The sequence below is a fragment of the Thalassophryne amazonica genome, chromosome 13 (genome assembly GCF_902500255.1).
Source record: "Thalassophryne amazonica chromosome 13, fThaAma1.1, whole genome shotgun sequence".
NCBI lineage: Eukaryota > Metazoa > Chordata > Actinopteri > Batrachoidiformes > Batrachoididae > Thalassophryne > Thalassophryne amazonica.
Window position 1 is genome coordinate 97,808,372 of NC_047115.1, and position 16,836 is coordinate 97,825,207.

Genomic DNA, 16,836 nt, shown 5'->3' on the forward strand with positions numbered 1-16,836 from the left:
TGTGGAACAGTCTTCCTGCGACCGTGAGGCAGTCTGAGTCCGTGGACATTTTTAAGTCAAGACTCAAAACCTATTTTTATTCTCTTTCTTATGGATAGTTTTTATTTTTATTTGTTTTATTCTTTTACTTCTGTTTTTATTTATGTATTTGAATTTTTTTTATTCATTTTTAATTATTTATTCAATTTTATGTTTACTTGTTTTATGTAAGGCGCCTTGAGACGGCTTTTGCTGTGATTTGGCACATTATAAGCTAATTAAATTAAATTAATTAAATTTTTCTTTTATCTGCTGGTATGGGTTTTTAAATTTGAAAAACAAAAACCGCCTGGATCGTACTGTAAATGAGTGCAACAAGATTGCTGGTGTTTCCTTAAACGACCCGCCATCTATATATAAAAACAGATTAATTAAGAAGGTGAGGTCGATCTTGGACGATTCCAGTCACCCCCTGTACCCTGAGTTCACAATGCTTCCATCTGGTAGTAGATTTATGTCTAAGAAATGTAAGACCAATAGGTACAAGAACTCTTTTATTCCCACTGTTATTAGATTTTTAAACACTATCACACAAGTGGTTTTTAACTAGGTTTTCTTATTATTGAGTTATTATGTTTACTGTGTGGTGAGTTTTCATGGTGAGTTTTTATGCCATATTTTAGATCATGTTTATGTATGTCCGAATGTGTTCTACTGCTGGCTGCACAACAAATTGCCCCTGGGGGGCTAATAAAGTCTACTTGATAATGTTGGACTGCGGTAAACCAGAAAATAGAACACTGCAGTAGTCCAATCTAGAAGAGATAAATGCATGGATCAGGGTCTCAGTATCAGCCATAGACAGGATGGGACGAATCTTCGCTATATTTCGCAAGTGGAAGAAAGCAGTCCTCGTAATAACGTGAAGCACCTTGAGTTGCCTCAAGGCGCTTCACACAAGTAACGAGGTAATGTCACCAGAATGTTCTGGCAACCAAAAAGAAACTGCCCTTAGAAACATTCCCAGAACATTACGCCTAATGTTCTGGGAATGTTTATGCTAACATGACTGATTTCATGAAGAAAAAAACAAAACTTTCCTCTGAAACATTCTGAGAACTTTACAGCTAACATTCTGATAATAATTCTTATAACATTTTAGGAAGTTTATTTTGTTAGCTGTGTAGGGACCTTATTTGTGTGTAATGTTCTGGAGAACACTTTGAGACTTCTGCATAGTATGAAAGCTTGTTATTATCATAATCGCTTTGCAATTTTAAAGTTACAGCATATATAGGAAGATGTCACTGAACAATAAGCTAATTTTATTATTTTAGATGATAATATAATGAACTTTGTGATAGAATTCAGTGAATGCTATTTTGAGTTATACAACCACTGGCAAAAATTATGGAATCACCGGCCTCGGAGGATGTTCATTCAGTTGTTTAATTTTGTAGAAAAAAAGCAGATCACAGACATGACACAAAACTAAAGTCATTTCAAATGGCAACTTTCTGGCTTTAAGAAACACTATAAGAAATCAGGAAAAAAAAAAAATTGTGGCAGTCAGTAACGGTTACTTTTTTAGACCAAGCAGAGGGGAAAAAAAAAAAAAAGGAATCACTCAATTCTGAGGAATAAATTATGGAATCACCCTGTAAATTTTTATCCCTAAAACTAACACCTGCATCAAATCAGATCTGCTCGTTAGTCTGCATCTAAAAAGGAGTGATCACACCTTGGAGAGCTGTTGCACCAAGTGGACTGACATGAATCATGGCTCCAATACGAGAGATGTCAATTGAAACAAAGGAGAGGATTATCAAACTCTTAAGAGGGTAAATCATCACGCAATGTTGCAAAAGATGTTGGTTGTTCACAGTCAGCTGTGTCTAAACTCTGGACCAAATACAAACAACATGGGAAGGTTGTTAAAGGCAAACATACTGGTAGACCAAGGAAGACATCAAAGCGTCAAGACAGAAAACTTAAAGCAATATGTCTCAAAAATCGAAAATGCACAAGAAAACAAATGAGGAACGAATGGGAGGAAACTGGAGTCAACGTCTGTGACCAAACTGTAAGAAACCGACTAAAGGAAATGGGATTTACATACAGAAAAGCTAAACGAAAGCCATCATTAACACCTAAACAGAAAAAAACAAGGTTACAATGGGCTAAGGAAAAGCAATCGTGGACTGTGGATGACTGGATGAAAGTCATATTCAGTGATGAATCTCGAATCTGCATTGGGCAAGGTGATGATGCTGGAACTTTTGTTTGGTGCCGTTCCAATGAGATTTATAAAGATGACTGCCTGAAGAGAACATGTAAATTTCCACAGTCATTGATGATATGGGGCTGCATGTCAGGTAAAGGCACTGGGGAGATGGCTGTCATTACATCATCAATAAATGCACAAGTTTACGTTGATATTTTGGACACTTTTCTTATCCCATCAATTGAAAGGATGTTTGGGGATGATGAAATCATTTTTCAAGATGATAATGCATCTTGCCACAGAGCAAAAACTGTGAAAACATTCCTTGCAAAAAGACACATAGGGTCAATGTCATGGCATAGGGTCAATGTCATGGCCTGCAAATAGTCCGGATCTTAATCCAATTGAAAATCTTTGGTGGAAGTTGAAGAAAGTTGGAGCCAGATTGATGAAGAGTACTGTTTGTCACTCATTAAGTCCATGCCTCAGAGACTGCAAGCTGTTAGAAAAGCCAGAGGTGGTGCAACAAAATACTAGTGAAGTGTTGGAGCGTTCTTTTGTTTTTCATGATTCCATCATTTTTTCCTCAGAATTGAGTGATTCCATATTTTTTTCCCTCTGCTTGGTCTAAAAAAGTAACCGTTACTGACTGCCACAATTTTTTTCCTTATTTCTTATAGTGTTTCTTAAAGCCAGAAAGTTGCCATTTGAAATGACTTTAGTTTTGTGTCATGTCTGTGATCTGCTTTTTTTTTTTACAAAATTAAACAACTGAATGAACATCCTCCGAGGCCGGTGATTCCATCATTTTTGCCAGGGGTTGTATATATGTGTGTGTGTGTGTGTGTATATATATATACAAACTAGCAGGGGTGGTGGCCAAGTGGTTAGTGTGCTTGGTTTCATTGCGGAAGGTTCAAGCCCCACCACTGCCATATGTCTCCATGTAATGTGGAGTTGCATCAGGAAGGGCGTCCGGTCTAAAACTTATGCCAAATCAGCATGAAGACCGACCTTGGATCTGCTGTGGTGACCCCTAATGAAAAGGGAGTAGCTGAAGGGACTTTCTTTACCTATATATAGTCCAAGCACAAACATTCTGCAAATGTTTGGCTGAACATTCTCAAAATGTTTCTACTAATGTTACATCAAATGTTCTGGGAAACAAAAAGAAACTTGCCAACGTTCTGATAACATTTGACAAACATTCTGATAACATCTTGGGAACTTTATTTTGTTACCTGGGTTCTTTTGCACATTTTAAATGGTAAATGGACTGCATTCATATAGCGCATTTCCATCTGCATCAGACACTCAAAGCGCTTTACAATAATGACTCACATTCACCCCGATGTCAGGGTGCTGCCATACAAGGTGCTCACTACACACGGGGAACAACTAGGGGATTAAGGACCAGGCTGGGATTTGAACCGAGGATCCTCTAGTCTCAAGCCCAATGCTTAACCACTAGACCATCACCTCCTCTATGATAAGTCATTTTCATCTTTTCTTTGCCTTTAAAGCTCTTGAACGTTTCAAATTTCACAAAACTGAGAAAATGTGGGCTCTACCAAAATCCAAGCATTATAATGTCGGGTTATTTTTACATAAAGCAAAAGTACAGCTCATTTTAATGAAGAGCACATATTCATCTGGGGGGAAATTCCATAGTGAATATTGTCTTTTCCTTCATTGCCATCATGCAGATCAAGTACAGGAGGAAGGTGGACAGGTGTGGACATGGGTGAGTTTTAGAAATTACCTGTGACCCATCTTATATTAACATGCGTAAGACTTCTTATAAATCACTTCAAAAATTGCCAAATGTTGGTCATAGCATCTGCTCCTTTGAATTTCTGCCCCTCAGGGGTTGAAATTCTAAATGGTTTCCAGACAGCATGAATTTTTGATTATGAATCCCTTATCTAAAGAATAAAAGTGGTGCCAAAGAAAATTCTTATCATATCACAACCTACATATTTGTTTGATCATATTACTAACCACAAGAGCTGCAATCATTTTCTTATTTTTGGCTTCCCTCATCCTAACTGAACTGATTGATTTTAAAGCAGGAACTCCAAACAGACCCAGTAATGCTGAGCTTAGACATTACATTATAAAAAGATATTGCTTCACACTGAAGACAGTTCCTAAAGAGAAGAAGTCTTTTCTTGGGAGACAGACTCTTACCGATCCCTTTCACACAGTGCATGACGATGTCCAGCTCCTGTCCCGGTCGTAGCTGAGCTATCAGGATGTCGTCGTGCACGGGTCCAATGCTGGTATCCGCAAACACATCTGCCTGGTTCCTGATGGGCACCCATTTTATGTCTCCCGAATAAACTGAGAGGAGATGGACGATAAGTCAGAACAAAAACATGCAGATTGGTTTTTACTGTGGAAATGTGTTCCACAGTTCTAGTTCAGGTTCCTGTCTTTGTGCTGTGACTCGGAAAACTCCAACAGGACGTCCTGGTCTGGTTAAGATCTGTACATGTCAGTAATCTGATATCAGAATATTCCACGTGCCTTAATTAGATTGTTGCCAACTCCGATTATGACTATAGATGCACCGATCTGATCCCTGAATTTGGATATCTGCTGATACGGACACTATTCTGATACCACAGCTCTGTTTGCATTAATATTATTATTGTTGATTTTATGAGGATATGTTGTATCTACAGTTATTCAGCTTCATGAAGTGTTTAGAGCAGGATTTCCTTCAAAAGAACACCTGAAAGTTCAGCTACAATTTACCAGAAGGTAAATCTGAGATGCAAGCCTAGATTTGATGTTTTAGTGAAAGAATTAAGTATTTTTATTTATTTTTTTGGCAGTTTCTTGTGGCATTTTGGAAATGTACCTTCCTCAAAACAGTGCATGTACTTGTATGCAATTTTCTGGGGTGCCCCTGTGAAAAAAAACAAATCAATCAACTCTTGATTGATGAAAAATGGCAGGTCTTGAAAAAAGACTTTATAGAGAAAAGACACCACCAGACAGAGGGCGTGGACGACATCAGGACATCCTATCAATGGTGAGACAAGACGGGACAACAGAGGGGCCAGAGCTCCAGACAAAGCTGTTTTTAGGAGGAGCTCTGTCGCCTCCTACTGGAAATTTTGGGAACACAAAATTTAGGGGCCTCAACATTAAATCATCCTGCAACTTAATTATTCACATTTTACCACTTTAACTGCATGACTGATAAATGCAGAGGTAATAAATAAACTCCCATCAGCCAATTCTGTTGGAAACATTGTTTTCTTGTGACCGTAATTAACATATTCAAACATGACATTTACATGTGCAAAAACAAGAAGTTGTAAGTTATCTAACTGAATATCCAGCTGTGCTCGTCTCCGTCCTTCTGGGCAGCTTTACTATCTTAAAACTCAAGAACTGTAAAACTGCATGTCTCCGCCGCAGGGACGCCATCTGAATTCAGGCTCAGGAAAGTCCTTAAGTGACGCTGGGCGGAGCTCAAACGCACAGAGGAAGGCAACAACACAATCATTTTAAGGCCCCGCCCCCTGAACACATTCAGTCACTTGAAATAAAAAAAAAAATAAATGAGTGAAAAATCCGCAGTTTCAGACTGTTATTGTTCTGCCAACAGAGGCACACAAAAGGCATCCTGATCTTCAGACGGAGGTGTGAAGATGATCTGTCTGATCCGTGTGTCCGGTCCGCGCATCTGATCCAAGTGTGAAGTGTGAGAAAGTAACTAAATGAACACTGGTGCCGGGTTTCAGCCGTCTGATGCTAATAAACCTCTGATGTGGTTCAAAATGAAGAAAACAAAGTTTAACAGCATTTTTCCATTAACCTTATTTCTGTCTGAATGTGAAACCAACTTCACCATAAACGGTGAACTGATCATTCAAACACACCTGATGTTTACAACCACTGATATTTTCTTTTCTTTTTTGTCAGGTGGCGTTCTGTGAATTGAGCCTCTTTTTAAACAGAAGCTGCAGCGCGGTGACCAACGCCTCTGACAATATTTTCACATTCGCCGCCATCCCTCCAATATCTGGGACGTGAATAACATCGATATCAGAGCCGGTACAGATACCGGATCAGATCGGGTCAGCGTGCGGGCCGAGCAGTTAGTGCGCTTGTTTACAGGGTGAAGACTTCCTGGTTGAAGCCCACCTCTGCCCGTTCTGCACATAATGTGGAGTTTCATCGTGAAAGGCATCCGGTGTAAAACTTGTGCCAAATCAACATGCAGATCCACGTCGGACCTGCTGTGGCGACTGAAAAAAGGAGAAGCCGAAAGACGTTACGATGATGTGCTGGATATAAAGTAAACTGAAGTCAGACGCGGTCTTCATTTATGAGTGATGCTGGATGTAAATTATAATGACAGTTTAATAACATAATCTGATTTATGTGAGAATCATAAAATGAAATTCATAAAATAAGCATGTACGAGGTCTATTAGAAAAGTATCCGACCTTTTTTTTTTTTTTCAAAAACCATATGGATTTGAATCACGTGTGATTGCGTCAGACAAGCTTGAACCCTCGTGCGCATGCGTGAGTTTTTCCACACCTGTCGGTTGCAGGCTTCGAGTGAGGAGTGGTCCAGGCCCCTCGTCGGATTTTCATTGTCCGGAAATGGCGGAATGATTTGGGCTTTTTTTCCATCAGAATTTTTTCAGAAACTGTTAGAGACTGGCAGCTGGAAACCATTAGAAAAATGTATCTGGCTTTCGGTGAAAATGTTACGGGCTTGGTAGAGAATAAGGAGTGTTACTGTCGCTTTAAGGACGGCCCCCAGCGGCTGTGGGGCGTGCCGCGCTCCAAAGCCGCCATCGACAGGCTGAACAACTATTTCATTTCTAAACGGATGGCTGTCTGGATCCGTGACCATCGTGTCCCATTTCTCTGGTTATCACAAGAGCTGGACATCAACCATTTTCTGGCAGATTTCACTTTTAACAAGAGAATTTGTCATGGAAAGCCGAGCGGAGGCTTCGCGCATCACGATGGATTCGCTACTGGAGCGAGACAAAACCACCTCCGTTTTGGTCTCACAGGACGGCTTTGAGATGGCGTTCAGACAGCTGTCGGTGGTTTTTCCATCGAGTGATTATCCGAGAAATTGTGGATGTGCCTGGACATGCCAGAACATGTCCCGTGAGGCTTCATCACGGCGTTGCTGTGCGCCATGCGGCACCGCTGCGATGCACGGAATTCCTCTGCACGTCTGTCTCAATGTGCAGATGTCCACGTCTTTTCACAATTCCTGTGCTAGTCAGACGATGTCCCGAATAAAACACAGCGTCCAGTTTGGAAATGAACAGCACATTCCACTGTTACAGGAGTTTTTGTCATGGAAAGAGGAGCGGACGCTTCGCGCGTTGCGGCGGTGCCGCATGGCGCACAGCAACGCCGTGATGAAGCCTCACAGGACATGTTCTGGCATGTCCAGGCACATCCACAATTTCTCGGATAATCACCCGATGGAAAAACCACCAACAGCTGTCTGAACGCCATCTCAAAGCCGTCCTGTGAGACAAAAACGAAGGTGGTTTTGTCTCGCTCCAGTAGCAAATCCATCGTGACGCGCGAAGCCTCCGCTCGGCTTTCCATGACAAAATCTCTTGTTAAAAGTGAAATCTGCTGGAAAATGGTTGATGTCCAGCTCTTGTGATAACCAGAGAAATGGCACATGATGGTCACGGATCCAGACAGCCATCCGTTTAGAAATGAAATGGTCATTCAACCTCTCGATGGCGGCTTTGGAGCACGACGCGCCCCACAGCCGCTGGGGGCCATCCTTAAAGCAACAGTAACAGTCCTTATTCTCTGTGGAGCCCGTAAAATTTTCACCGAAAGCCAGATAAATTTTTCTAATGGTTTCCAGCTGCCAGTCTCTAACAGTTTCTGAAAAAATTCTGATGGAAAAAAAGCCCAAATCATTCCGCCATTTCCTGACAATGAAAATCCGCCGAGGGGCTGGACCACTCCTCACTCAAAGCCTGCTCACAGGCGAATGACGCAACCAACAGGCATGGAAAAACTCACGCATGCGCACGAGGGTTCAAGCTTGTCTGACGCAATCACACGTGATTCAAATCCATATGGTTTTTGAAAAAAATAATAACGTTGGATACTTTTCTAATAGACCTCGTATTTAAAAAAATACTCTATAATGTCTGGACTTTGGTATGAACTTGTGCAGCTTGAAGCACCTCAGTGCTGTAGTGTGTCACTCCAAGAATTCAACGGGCCCATCTGGTGCCCCACAAAATATTTTCTCAAGCCGCCACTGGTCAAAGGTAGAGTTGCAGTAGTATTGTGTGATACTTACCTGCGGGGTTGAGGTAGAGCTCCTGTGGGTCCGAGGAGTCTTTGCTGGCTTTGGGGTTTCGACTGCATTTGATCTTCAACTGGAGCTGAATTGTGTCTATTTCAGAGACGCCCTCCTCTCCAGAGTCGTCCCCTAAAACACCAAAAGCAACACTCTGCTGACGTCCCCGAGGCACCCAGCTTTACCAACACATCAAATATACACTGCTGGTTTCCACACTCAGGCTCCAAAGTAACTGGACAGTCTGGAGTTGTGTAATGTTGCCTCGCGGTATGACCATAAACAGCCGGTGCGTGTGCGCGTTTCACGTGTTGCAGTGGATCAGGAACCCTATACTCCCACAGCAACCCCCACTGTCCCCCCAATATCCTTGCAAACATAAAGAGCTGGTCCACTGTTCCACGACCAGGACGGAATGCACACTGTTCCACCTGTATCTGAGGTTGGACTAACGGTCTAAGTTTCCTCTCTTGTACCCTGGCAGAGGTTTTCACATGCAGGTTGAGAAGTGCGACTCCTCCATAACTGGAACACAGTCTCTGGGCTCCTTTTTTGAAGATGGGGTCCACCACCCTAGTTTGCTAATCCAGTAGTACTGCCTCCAACTTCCACGCAACATTGTATAGCTGTGTCACAGAAGACAGCCCAACAATATCCAGAGAACTCAGCATCTCAGGGCAAAACTCCTCCACCCCTGGCAACTTGCTAATGATGAGGATTTTTTTTTTGACTACCTCAGTGACATCTGCTAGGGTGATGGCACCAGACCCGCCCCCAGTTTTCCATCCCTGCCTTTTCAACTTCAGTGTGGTTTGAGGAGATGTTCAACATGTTCTTTCTACCGCCTGATGAGATCTTTAGTCCAGGTTAGCAGCTCTTCACGCTTACTGAACACAGCCTGGGAAAACAGCTGGCTCCCTTTCCCGAGTCAACTGACAGTTTGCCAAAACCTCTTTGTGGCTGATCGAAAGTCATTCACCATGGCCTCTCCAAACTCCTCCAACACACACACACACACACACACACACACACACACACACACACACACACACACACACGAGTCTTTGCCTCAGCCACCACTAAGGCTGCAGTCTGGCCTGCTGGTACATGTCGGTTCTGTGCCAACCAAACATGAAAGGTCTCCTTCTTCAGGCTGACTGCTTGCCTCATCGCAGGTGTCCACCAGTATGTTCTTGGGTTTCCACCACAACAAGCAACGACAACCATCTGGCCACACCTCAAAGCAGCTGCTTCAACAATGGGAACCTTGAACATTCCATTCCAGGTCCTCAACCTCCCTCGGGATGGTGACGAGGTTTCTTCAGAGGTCTAAGCTGAAGGCCAGCTGGACAAGCTCTTCCACCAAATGTTCCCATAAAAACCTCACAATGCATTTAGACCTTCCAGGTCCATTTGATGCTGATCAGCTGACAGCTCTGTATCTCTCTTCACCTGAGTGTCCAAGACACAGTCACAGGTCTGACAGCACCATTAACAAAACCTCTGAGCTAGGGTGGTCTGGTACCAAGGGTACATAGGACTAATAAACAAGATAGGGCCTAGTTCAAAAATAATGAAGCCAAAGTGTGACATAAGCATCAAAATTTAAAAGTGGTCTTTTTTGTGAAATGTTATTTTAGGCATGGTTATACAACCCCTGGCAAAAATTATGGAATCACCGGCCTCGGAGGATGTTCAGTCAGTTGTTTAATTTTGTAGAAAAAAAAAGCAGATCACAGACATGACACAAAACTAAAGTCATTTCAAATGGGAACTTTCTGGCTTTAAGAAACACTATAAGAAATCAAGAAAAAAAATTGTGGCAGTCAGTAACGGTTACTTTTTTAGACCATGCAGAGGGAAAAAAAAAAAAATATGGACTCACTCAATTCTGAGGAAAAAATTATGGAATCACCCTGTAAATTTTCATCCCCAAAACTAACACCTGCATCAAATCAGATCTGCTCGTTAGTCTGCATCTAAAAAGGAGTGATCACACCTTGGAGAGCTGTTGCACCAAGTGGACTGACATGAATCATGGCTCCAACATGAGAGATGTCAATTGAAACAAAGGAGAGGATTATCAAACTCTTAAAAGAGGGTAAATCATCACGCAATGTTGCAAAAGATGTTGGTTGTACACAGTCAGCTGTGTCTAAACTCTGAACCAAATACAAACAACAGGGAAGGTTGTTAAAGGCAAACATACTGGTAGACCAAGGAAGACATCAAAGCATCAAGACAGAAAACTTAAAGCAATATGTCTCAAAAATTGAAAATGCACAACAAAACAAATGAGGAAAGAACGGGAGGAAACTGGAGTCAACGTCTGTGACCGAACTGTAAGAAACCGCCTAAAGGAAATGGGATTTACATACAGAAAAGCTAAACGAAAGGCATCATTAACAACTAAACAGAAAAAAAACAAGGTTACAATGGGCTAAGGAAAAGCAATTGTGGACTGTGGATGACATATTCAGTGATGAATCTGGAATCTGCATTGGGCAAGGTGATGATGCTGGAACTTTTGTTTGGTGCCGTTCCAATGAGATTTATAAAGATGACTGCCTGAAGAGAACATGTAAATTTCTACAGTCATTGATGATATGGGGCTGCATGTCAGGTAAAGGCACTGGGGAGATGGCTGTCATTACATCATCAATAAATGCACAAGTTTATGTTGATATTTTGGACACTTTTCTTATCCCATCAATTGAAAGGATGTTTGGGGATGATGAAATCATTTTTCAAGATGATAATGCATCTTGCCACAGAGCAAAAACTGAAAACATTCCTTGCAAAAAGACACATAGGGTCAAAATCATGGCCTGCAAATAGTCCGGATCTTAATCCAACTGAAAATCTTTGGTGGAAGTTGAAGAAAATGGTCCATGACAAGGCTCCAACCTGCAAAGCTGATCTGGCAACAGCAATCAGAGAAAGTTGGAGCCAGATTGATGAAGAGTACTGTGTGTCACTCATTAAGTCCATGCCTCAGAGACTGCAAGCTGTTATAAAAGCCAGAGGGGGTGCAACAAAATACTAGTGATGTGTTGGAGCGTTCTTTTGTTTTTCATGATTCCATCATTTTTTCCTCAGAATTGAGTGATTCCATATTTTTTTTTCTCTCTGCTTGGTCTAAAAAAGTAATCGTTACTGACTGCCACAGTTTTTTTTTCCTGATTTCTTATACTGTTTCTTAAAGCCAGAAAGTTGCCATTTGAAATGACTTTAGTTTTGTGTCATGTCTGTGATCTGCTTTTTTTCTACAAAATTAAACAACTGAATGAACATCCTCCGAGGCCGGTGATTCCATAATTTTTGCCAGGGGTTGTACTATATATGTGCTAGAGCGTAACGCTTGTGACAACAGTTAGAGGTATCTTCTTTAGTCTGCAGAAGCCTGAAACAAAGAAATTCTGTCCATTAGTTCCTGGTATTATTGAACAAGTAATATAATTATTCTATTGAAGCAGAGTAGGAGATATAGCTAAGGTTCTGACACAAATAAATCAAGGGCTTATTCTCAGTGTTACGCTTGTGACAGTTTTACCTTGCTTTAGAAACATGATGTTTTTCCTAGGAAATGACATTTCTACCTTTACAAAAATGTATTACTCTGTGTTAGTATGAAGCACAAACAAACTGACAAAATACAAGGTGATTTCTTTAACATTCAACTTTAAATGATAATGCTAAACATTAATGTCACACAAAACTGATGAAAAAAGTGCTACTTTTGCGGTAAATTTCGTGCATATCTCTGGAACCGAGCAGAATTTTTCCATGAAGTTTTCAGTACCTGTCAAACAGACTATAGGCAACTCACAGATAAATCTGGATGGTGCTAAATAAAATAATGGCTTGTTCATGACAAATGCAATGCAAATCAGCAGTTAGGCTTCATTATTTTTGAACTAGGCCATAGATGTTATGGACAATTCATGACCAGCACAGAAGTCTAACAGCAAAACATCACTCTGATTCACTCACCTACAAATTTCCCCACAGTTACCCTTGTGAGCACTGAAGTTCTCTGGCAGAACTAAGGAGTCTCTAGCAGGAACCTTTTCCAGGATCCCACTAACAGTCTCCAAGAAGGCTCAGTACTCTAAACTGCTGTTTGGTGCTTCTGCACAAACAACAGTCAGATTCCTCTGTGACACACAGCTGCATCAAGGCAGCCCCCTTGTTCACTGGGCAAAACTCCAAAATAACAGCAATCAGCCAGTAACTTGTGATTATTCCCACACTCACCCACCACAACTCTAGAGAGAGTCCAGCACCCCGTGAGGAGTTTGGGTTCAGAGCCCATGCTGTGCATGTAGGTGAGCCCAACTATTTCTAGTTGGCATGGCTCAACCTCCCAGAGAAGCTCAGGTTCTTTCCCCACCAGAGAGGTGATGTTCCAAGAGTTAAGTACATTAACCGACTGTCAGTCCATGTGGACCTTGGACCCTGTCACAACACACCAGACTCTTTACACTCTCCTTGAATGTGGTAAGTCCACATAGAGGCAGAAACATGTTTTTTTTTTTCAGGCTGAACCTGACTGAGCCTCAACTTTTAACAATCATCCTCATGGTTATAATTATGTTACTTTGTCCTTTCACTTGAGGGCTCTAGACACTGAAAACATCTGGAATCCCTCAATGGTAAATGTGATATTTTTGTTTAACCCCTTGAAATGAAGCTGACGGTCTGAGTTTTAACTCCATGTTGGTGGTATACAGAAAAAAAAAAAACTGTCACTGTCCAAATACATATGGACCTGAGTGCATGCAGCAGCAGACAGACATGGACAGGATGAAGGTGAGGGAGTACATACAAAATGAGGCACAGGGAAGCAAACATATGTTGGCAGAGGTGAAATGTACCACTTTACCAGCATTTCTGTACTCAAAGAGGCGAGGATCAGCTTTGATGGGGATCAGGCCCAGTCGGTGTGCAAGGACCTCATCCTGGATGATCGAAGTGTTGTTATAGACAAACACCTTCTCCACAGCCATAGTAGGAACCTGGAGGGAACAGCACAGACATGTCAGAAGACAATCATCTCAAAGTGTCCATGTGTGAACCTTCATACAGTGAGGAAAATAAGTATTTGAACACCCTGCGATTTTGCAAGTTCTCCCACTTAGAAATCATGGAGGGGTCTGAGATTTTCATCTTAGGTGCATGTCCACTGTGAGAGACATAATCTAAAAAAAAAAAATAATAATAATAATAATAAAAAATCCAGAAATCACAATGTATGATGATTTTTTTTAATAATTTATTTGTATGTTACTGCTGCAAATAAGTATTTGAACACCTGCGAAAATCAATGTTAATATTTGGTACAGTAGCCTTTGTTTGCAATTACAGAGGACAAACGTTTCCTGTAGTTTTTCACCAGGTTTTCACACACTGCAGCAGGGATTTTGGTCCACTCCTCCATACAGATCTTCTCTAGATCTTTCAGGTTTGGAGTTTCAGCTCCCTCTAAAGATTTTCTATTGAGTTCAGGTCTGGAGACTGGCCAGGCCACTCCAGGACCTTGAAATGCTTCTTACGGAGCCCCTCCTTAGTTGCCCTGGCTGTGTATTTGGGGTCATTGTCATGCTGAAGACCCAGCCATGACCCATCTTCAATGCTCTTACTGAAGGAAGGAGGTTGTTTGCCAAAATCTCACAATACATGACCCCATCCATCCTCCCTTCAATACGGTGCAGTCGTCCTGTCCCCTTTGCAGAAGAGCACCCCCAGAGTATGATGTTTCCACCCCCATGCTTCACGGTTGGGATGGTTTTCTTGGGGTTGTTCTCATCCTCTAAACATGGTAAGTGGAGTTGATTCCAAAAAGCTCTATTCTGGTCTCATCTGACCACATGACCTTCTCCCATGCCTCCTCTGGATCATCCAGATGGTCACTGGTGAACTTCAAATGGGCCTGGACATGTGCTGGCTTGAGCAGGGGGACCTTGCTTCCCTGCAGGATTTTAAACCATGACAGCATCATGTGTTACTTATGTAATCTTTGTGACTGTGGTCCCAGCTCTCTTCAGGTCATTGACCAGGTCCTCCTGTGTAGTTCTGAGCTTTCTCAGAATCATCCTTACCCCACAAAGTGAGCTCTCGCATGGAATCCCAGACCGAGGGAGATTGACAGTCATCTTGTGTTTCTTCCACTTTCTAATAAATAATCATAACAGTTGTTGTCTTCTACCAAGCTGCTTGCCTGTTGTCCTGTAGTCCATCCAGGTAAAGAGTGCAGAATAAGAGGGCTTCTTAAAGAAAAATTAACAGGTCTGTGAGAGACAGAATTCTTGCTGGTTGGTAGGTGATCAAATACTTATTTGCAGCAGTAACACATAAATAAATAAATCACACATTGTGATTTCTGGATTTTTTTTTTTTAGATTATGTCTCTCACAGTGGACATGCACCTAAGATGAAAATTTCAGACCCCTCCATGATTTCTAAGGGGAGAACTTGCAAAATCGCAGGGTGTTCAAATACTTATTTTCCCCACTGTACAACAGAAGCAAAGTCCAAACCCTCGTACCTCTGAGAGTAAGATCCTTCTGAAGGCATTGGCAATGGCAGCATCTATGCCCACCATGTCAAACTCCAGGCAGCTCTCATCCAGATGGACCACATCAATTCGAAAGTTCTGCAGGGACAAAGAAGAACTTGAGTTAAAAAGTGTCATGAAAACCTGATGAAAGTTTAAAATACATATGAAGACAGTTTTCCCAGTCAGGTTTCTGTTGCTCTGTGAAGCTCACAGACTAAACTCTGAGAAACTGTTTGGTTTGTTTCAGAGCTCTGGGGTCTAAATCTCTGTCATGTTCTCAAACCCCAGCATGCCGTGATACGCAAAGATCAAAACTGCTGCCATCACCGCCGAAGTGCACCCACATGCTCAACACCGTTACAATACATGAGGTTGGACACTAAAGTTTAAGATGTGTTTTTGTTTGTTTTTCATAGAGGCACACTTTAAACTGGTAGATTAGCAGTTAGCACTGTTGCCTCACAGAAAGAAGGTCATGGGATGAATTAGCGCCTGCTCCTTTCTGTGTGGAGTTTGCATGTTCTCCCCGTGTTTGTGTGGGTTTCCTCCGGGTGCTCTGGCTTCCTCCCACATCCACAGACATGCAAGTTCGGTGGACTGGAAACTTTAAATTGTCTGTAGGTATGAATGCGTTTGTTTGTCTGTATTTGACCCTGTGACAGATGGGTGTGCTGTCCAGGGTGAACCCGCCTCACGCCCTATGCCTGCTGGGATAGACTCCAGCCCTCTGTGACCCTTAACTGGAGTAAGTGAGTGAGCACATTTTACACTTTTGTCCTTCGAGGCGAGCCACAGACGGCAGTCGACCGTCTATTTTTCTGTTATTAGCAGCACACAAGACCTTAATGTCATTTTTGTTTTATGTTACTTTGTTTTGAGATGTTGGAGCTCCCGGAGATCACCTGACCTGCATGATTTCTAACTCTATCTGCTCCACCCACTGCCATTAACTCAGCCAATCAGGAGCTGGGTGTGAGTGGAGCAGGTGGACAGGACCAGGTCCTCCAGGAGAGGATCTGGTGAACTCTGGATGGATCTACTGTATGTGTACGTGCTGATCAGCTAACATCTGCCACCTTCTTCTGGCTGAAGGTAAAACTGAAGAGTTACCTTAATGTCTAAACAAGAAAAAAAAGATGTCTTACCTTCTGAAATGTCTGCATGTCCCAGGTGTCGTCATAACCGTGGTAGTTTCCAGGAAAATCTGTTGTGTGAACCTAAAGGAATAAATACGATAAATAAACTTATTGTGTTTAAAGTGAAGGAGTGTGTTGGTGTATTTTTAATGAACACATGGCGCTATGTTTCAGTCTGCTGGCTGCTCTCCACCTTGCAGACGAAGCCAAAAGACGCACACTTTATAAAAAAAAAAAAAAAAAAAGAAATTTGTGACGTTTGACGCAGAAAGTTAAAAACACTCAGCCCAAAACAATCATCTTTTAAAGAAACACTTCCTGACACTGATCAACTCAAGCGCCACACTTACAACAACGTTTAACGACAAAAAACTCCCTGAAGAACACAAACTGAACTTACATTTTTCACGTTAAATTCCTGTAAAATCACTCGATGACGGACTTCATCCACGTTACTCAGAGAGGTCGCCATGCTGCTCTTCTTCTACCGCTGAGGTCAGGCGGCGAGCACAGAACTTCACCGCGCCTTACCGCCACCTTCTGGCCTGGAGTCAATCTTTTAAAATTGCACACGCGCAAAACTGTGACATCTGGCAGTATTAAATGTGACG

At 42.0% G+C, this 16,836-nt stretch overlaps 1 protein-coding gene across 1 annotated transcript in view; it reads right to left on the reverse strand.

Moving 5' to 3' along the window:
* Positions 1 to 16,725, reverse strand: part of polr1c (RNA polymerase I and III subunit C) — a 38,572-nt gene extending 21,847 nt beyond the window's left edge. Inside the window, exons 1-6 of the mRNA XM_034185279.1 lie at positions 16,626 to 16,725; positions 16,235 to 16,306; positions 15,078 to 15,185; positions 13,416 to 13,548; positions 8,531 to 8,662; positions 4,394 to 4,546 (exon numbers count right to left, since the gene is read on the reverse strand). Of these exons, the coding sequence (XP_034041170.1) occupies positions 4,394 to 4,546; positions 8,531 to 8,662; positions 13,416 to 13,548; positions 15,078 to 15,185; positions 16,235 to 16,306; positions 16,626 to 16,697 (670 nt within the window). The 5' untranslated portion in view covers positions 16,698 to 16,725. The remainder of the gene's footprint in view (positions 1 to 4,393; positions 4,547 to 8,530; positions 8,663 to 13,415; positions 13,549 to 15,077; positions 15,186 to 16,234; positions 16,307 to 16,625) is intronic.
* Between the last annotated feature and the right edge of the window lie 111 nt (positions 16,726 to 16,836).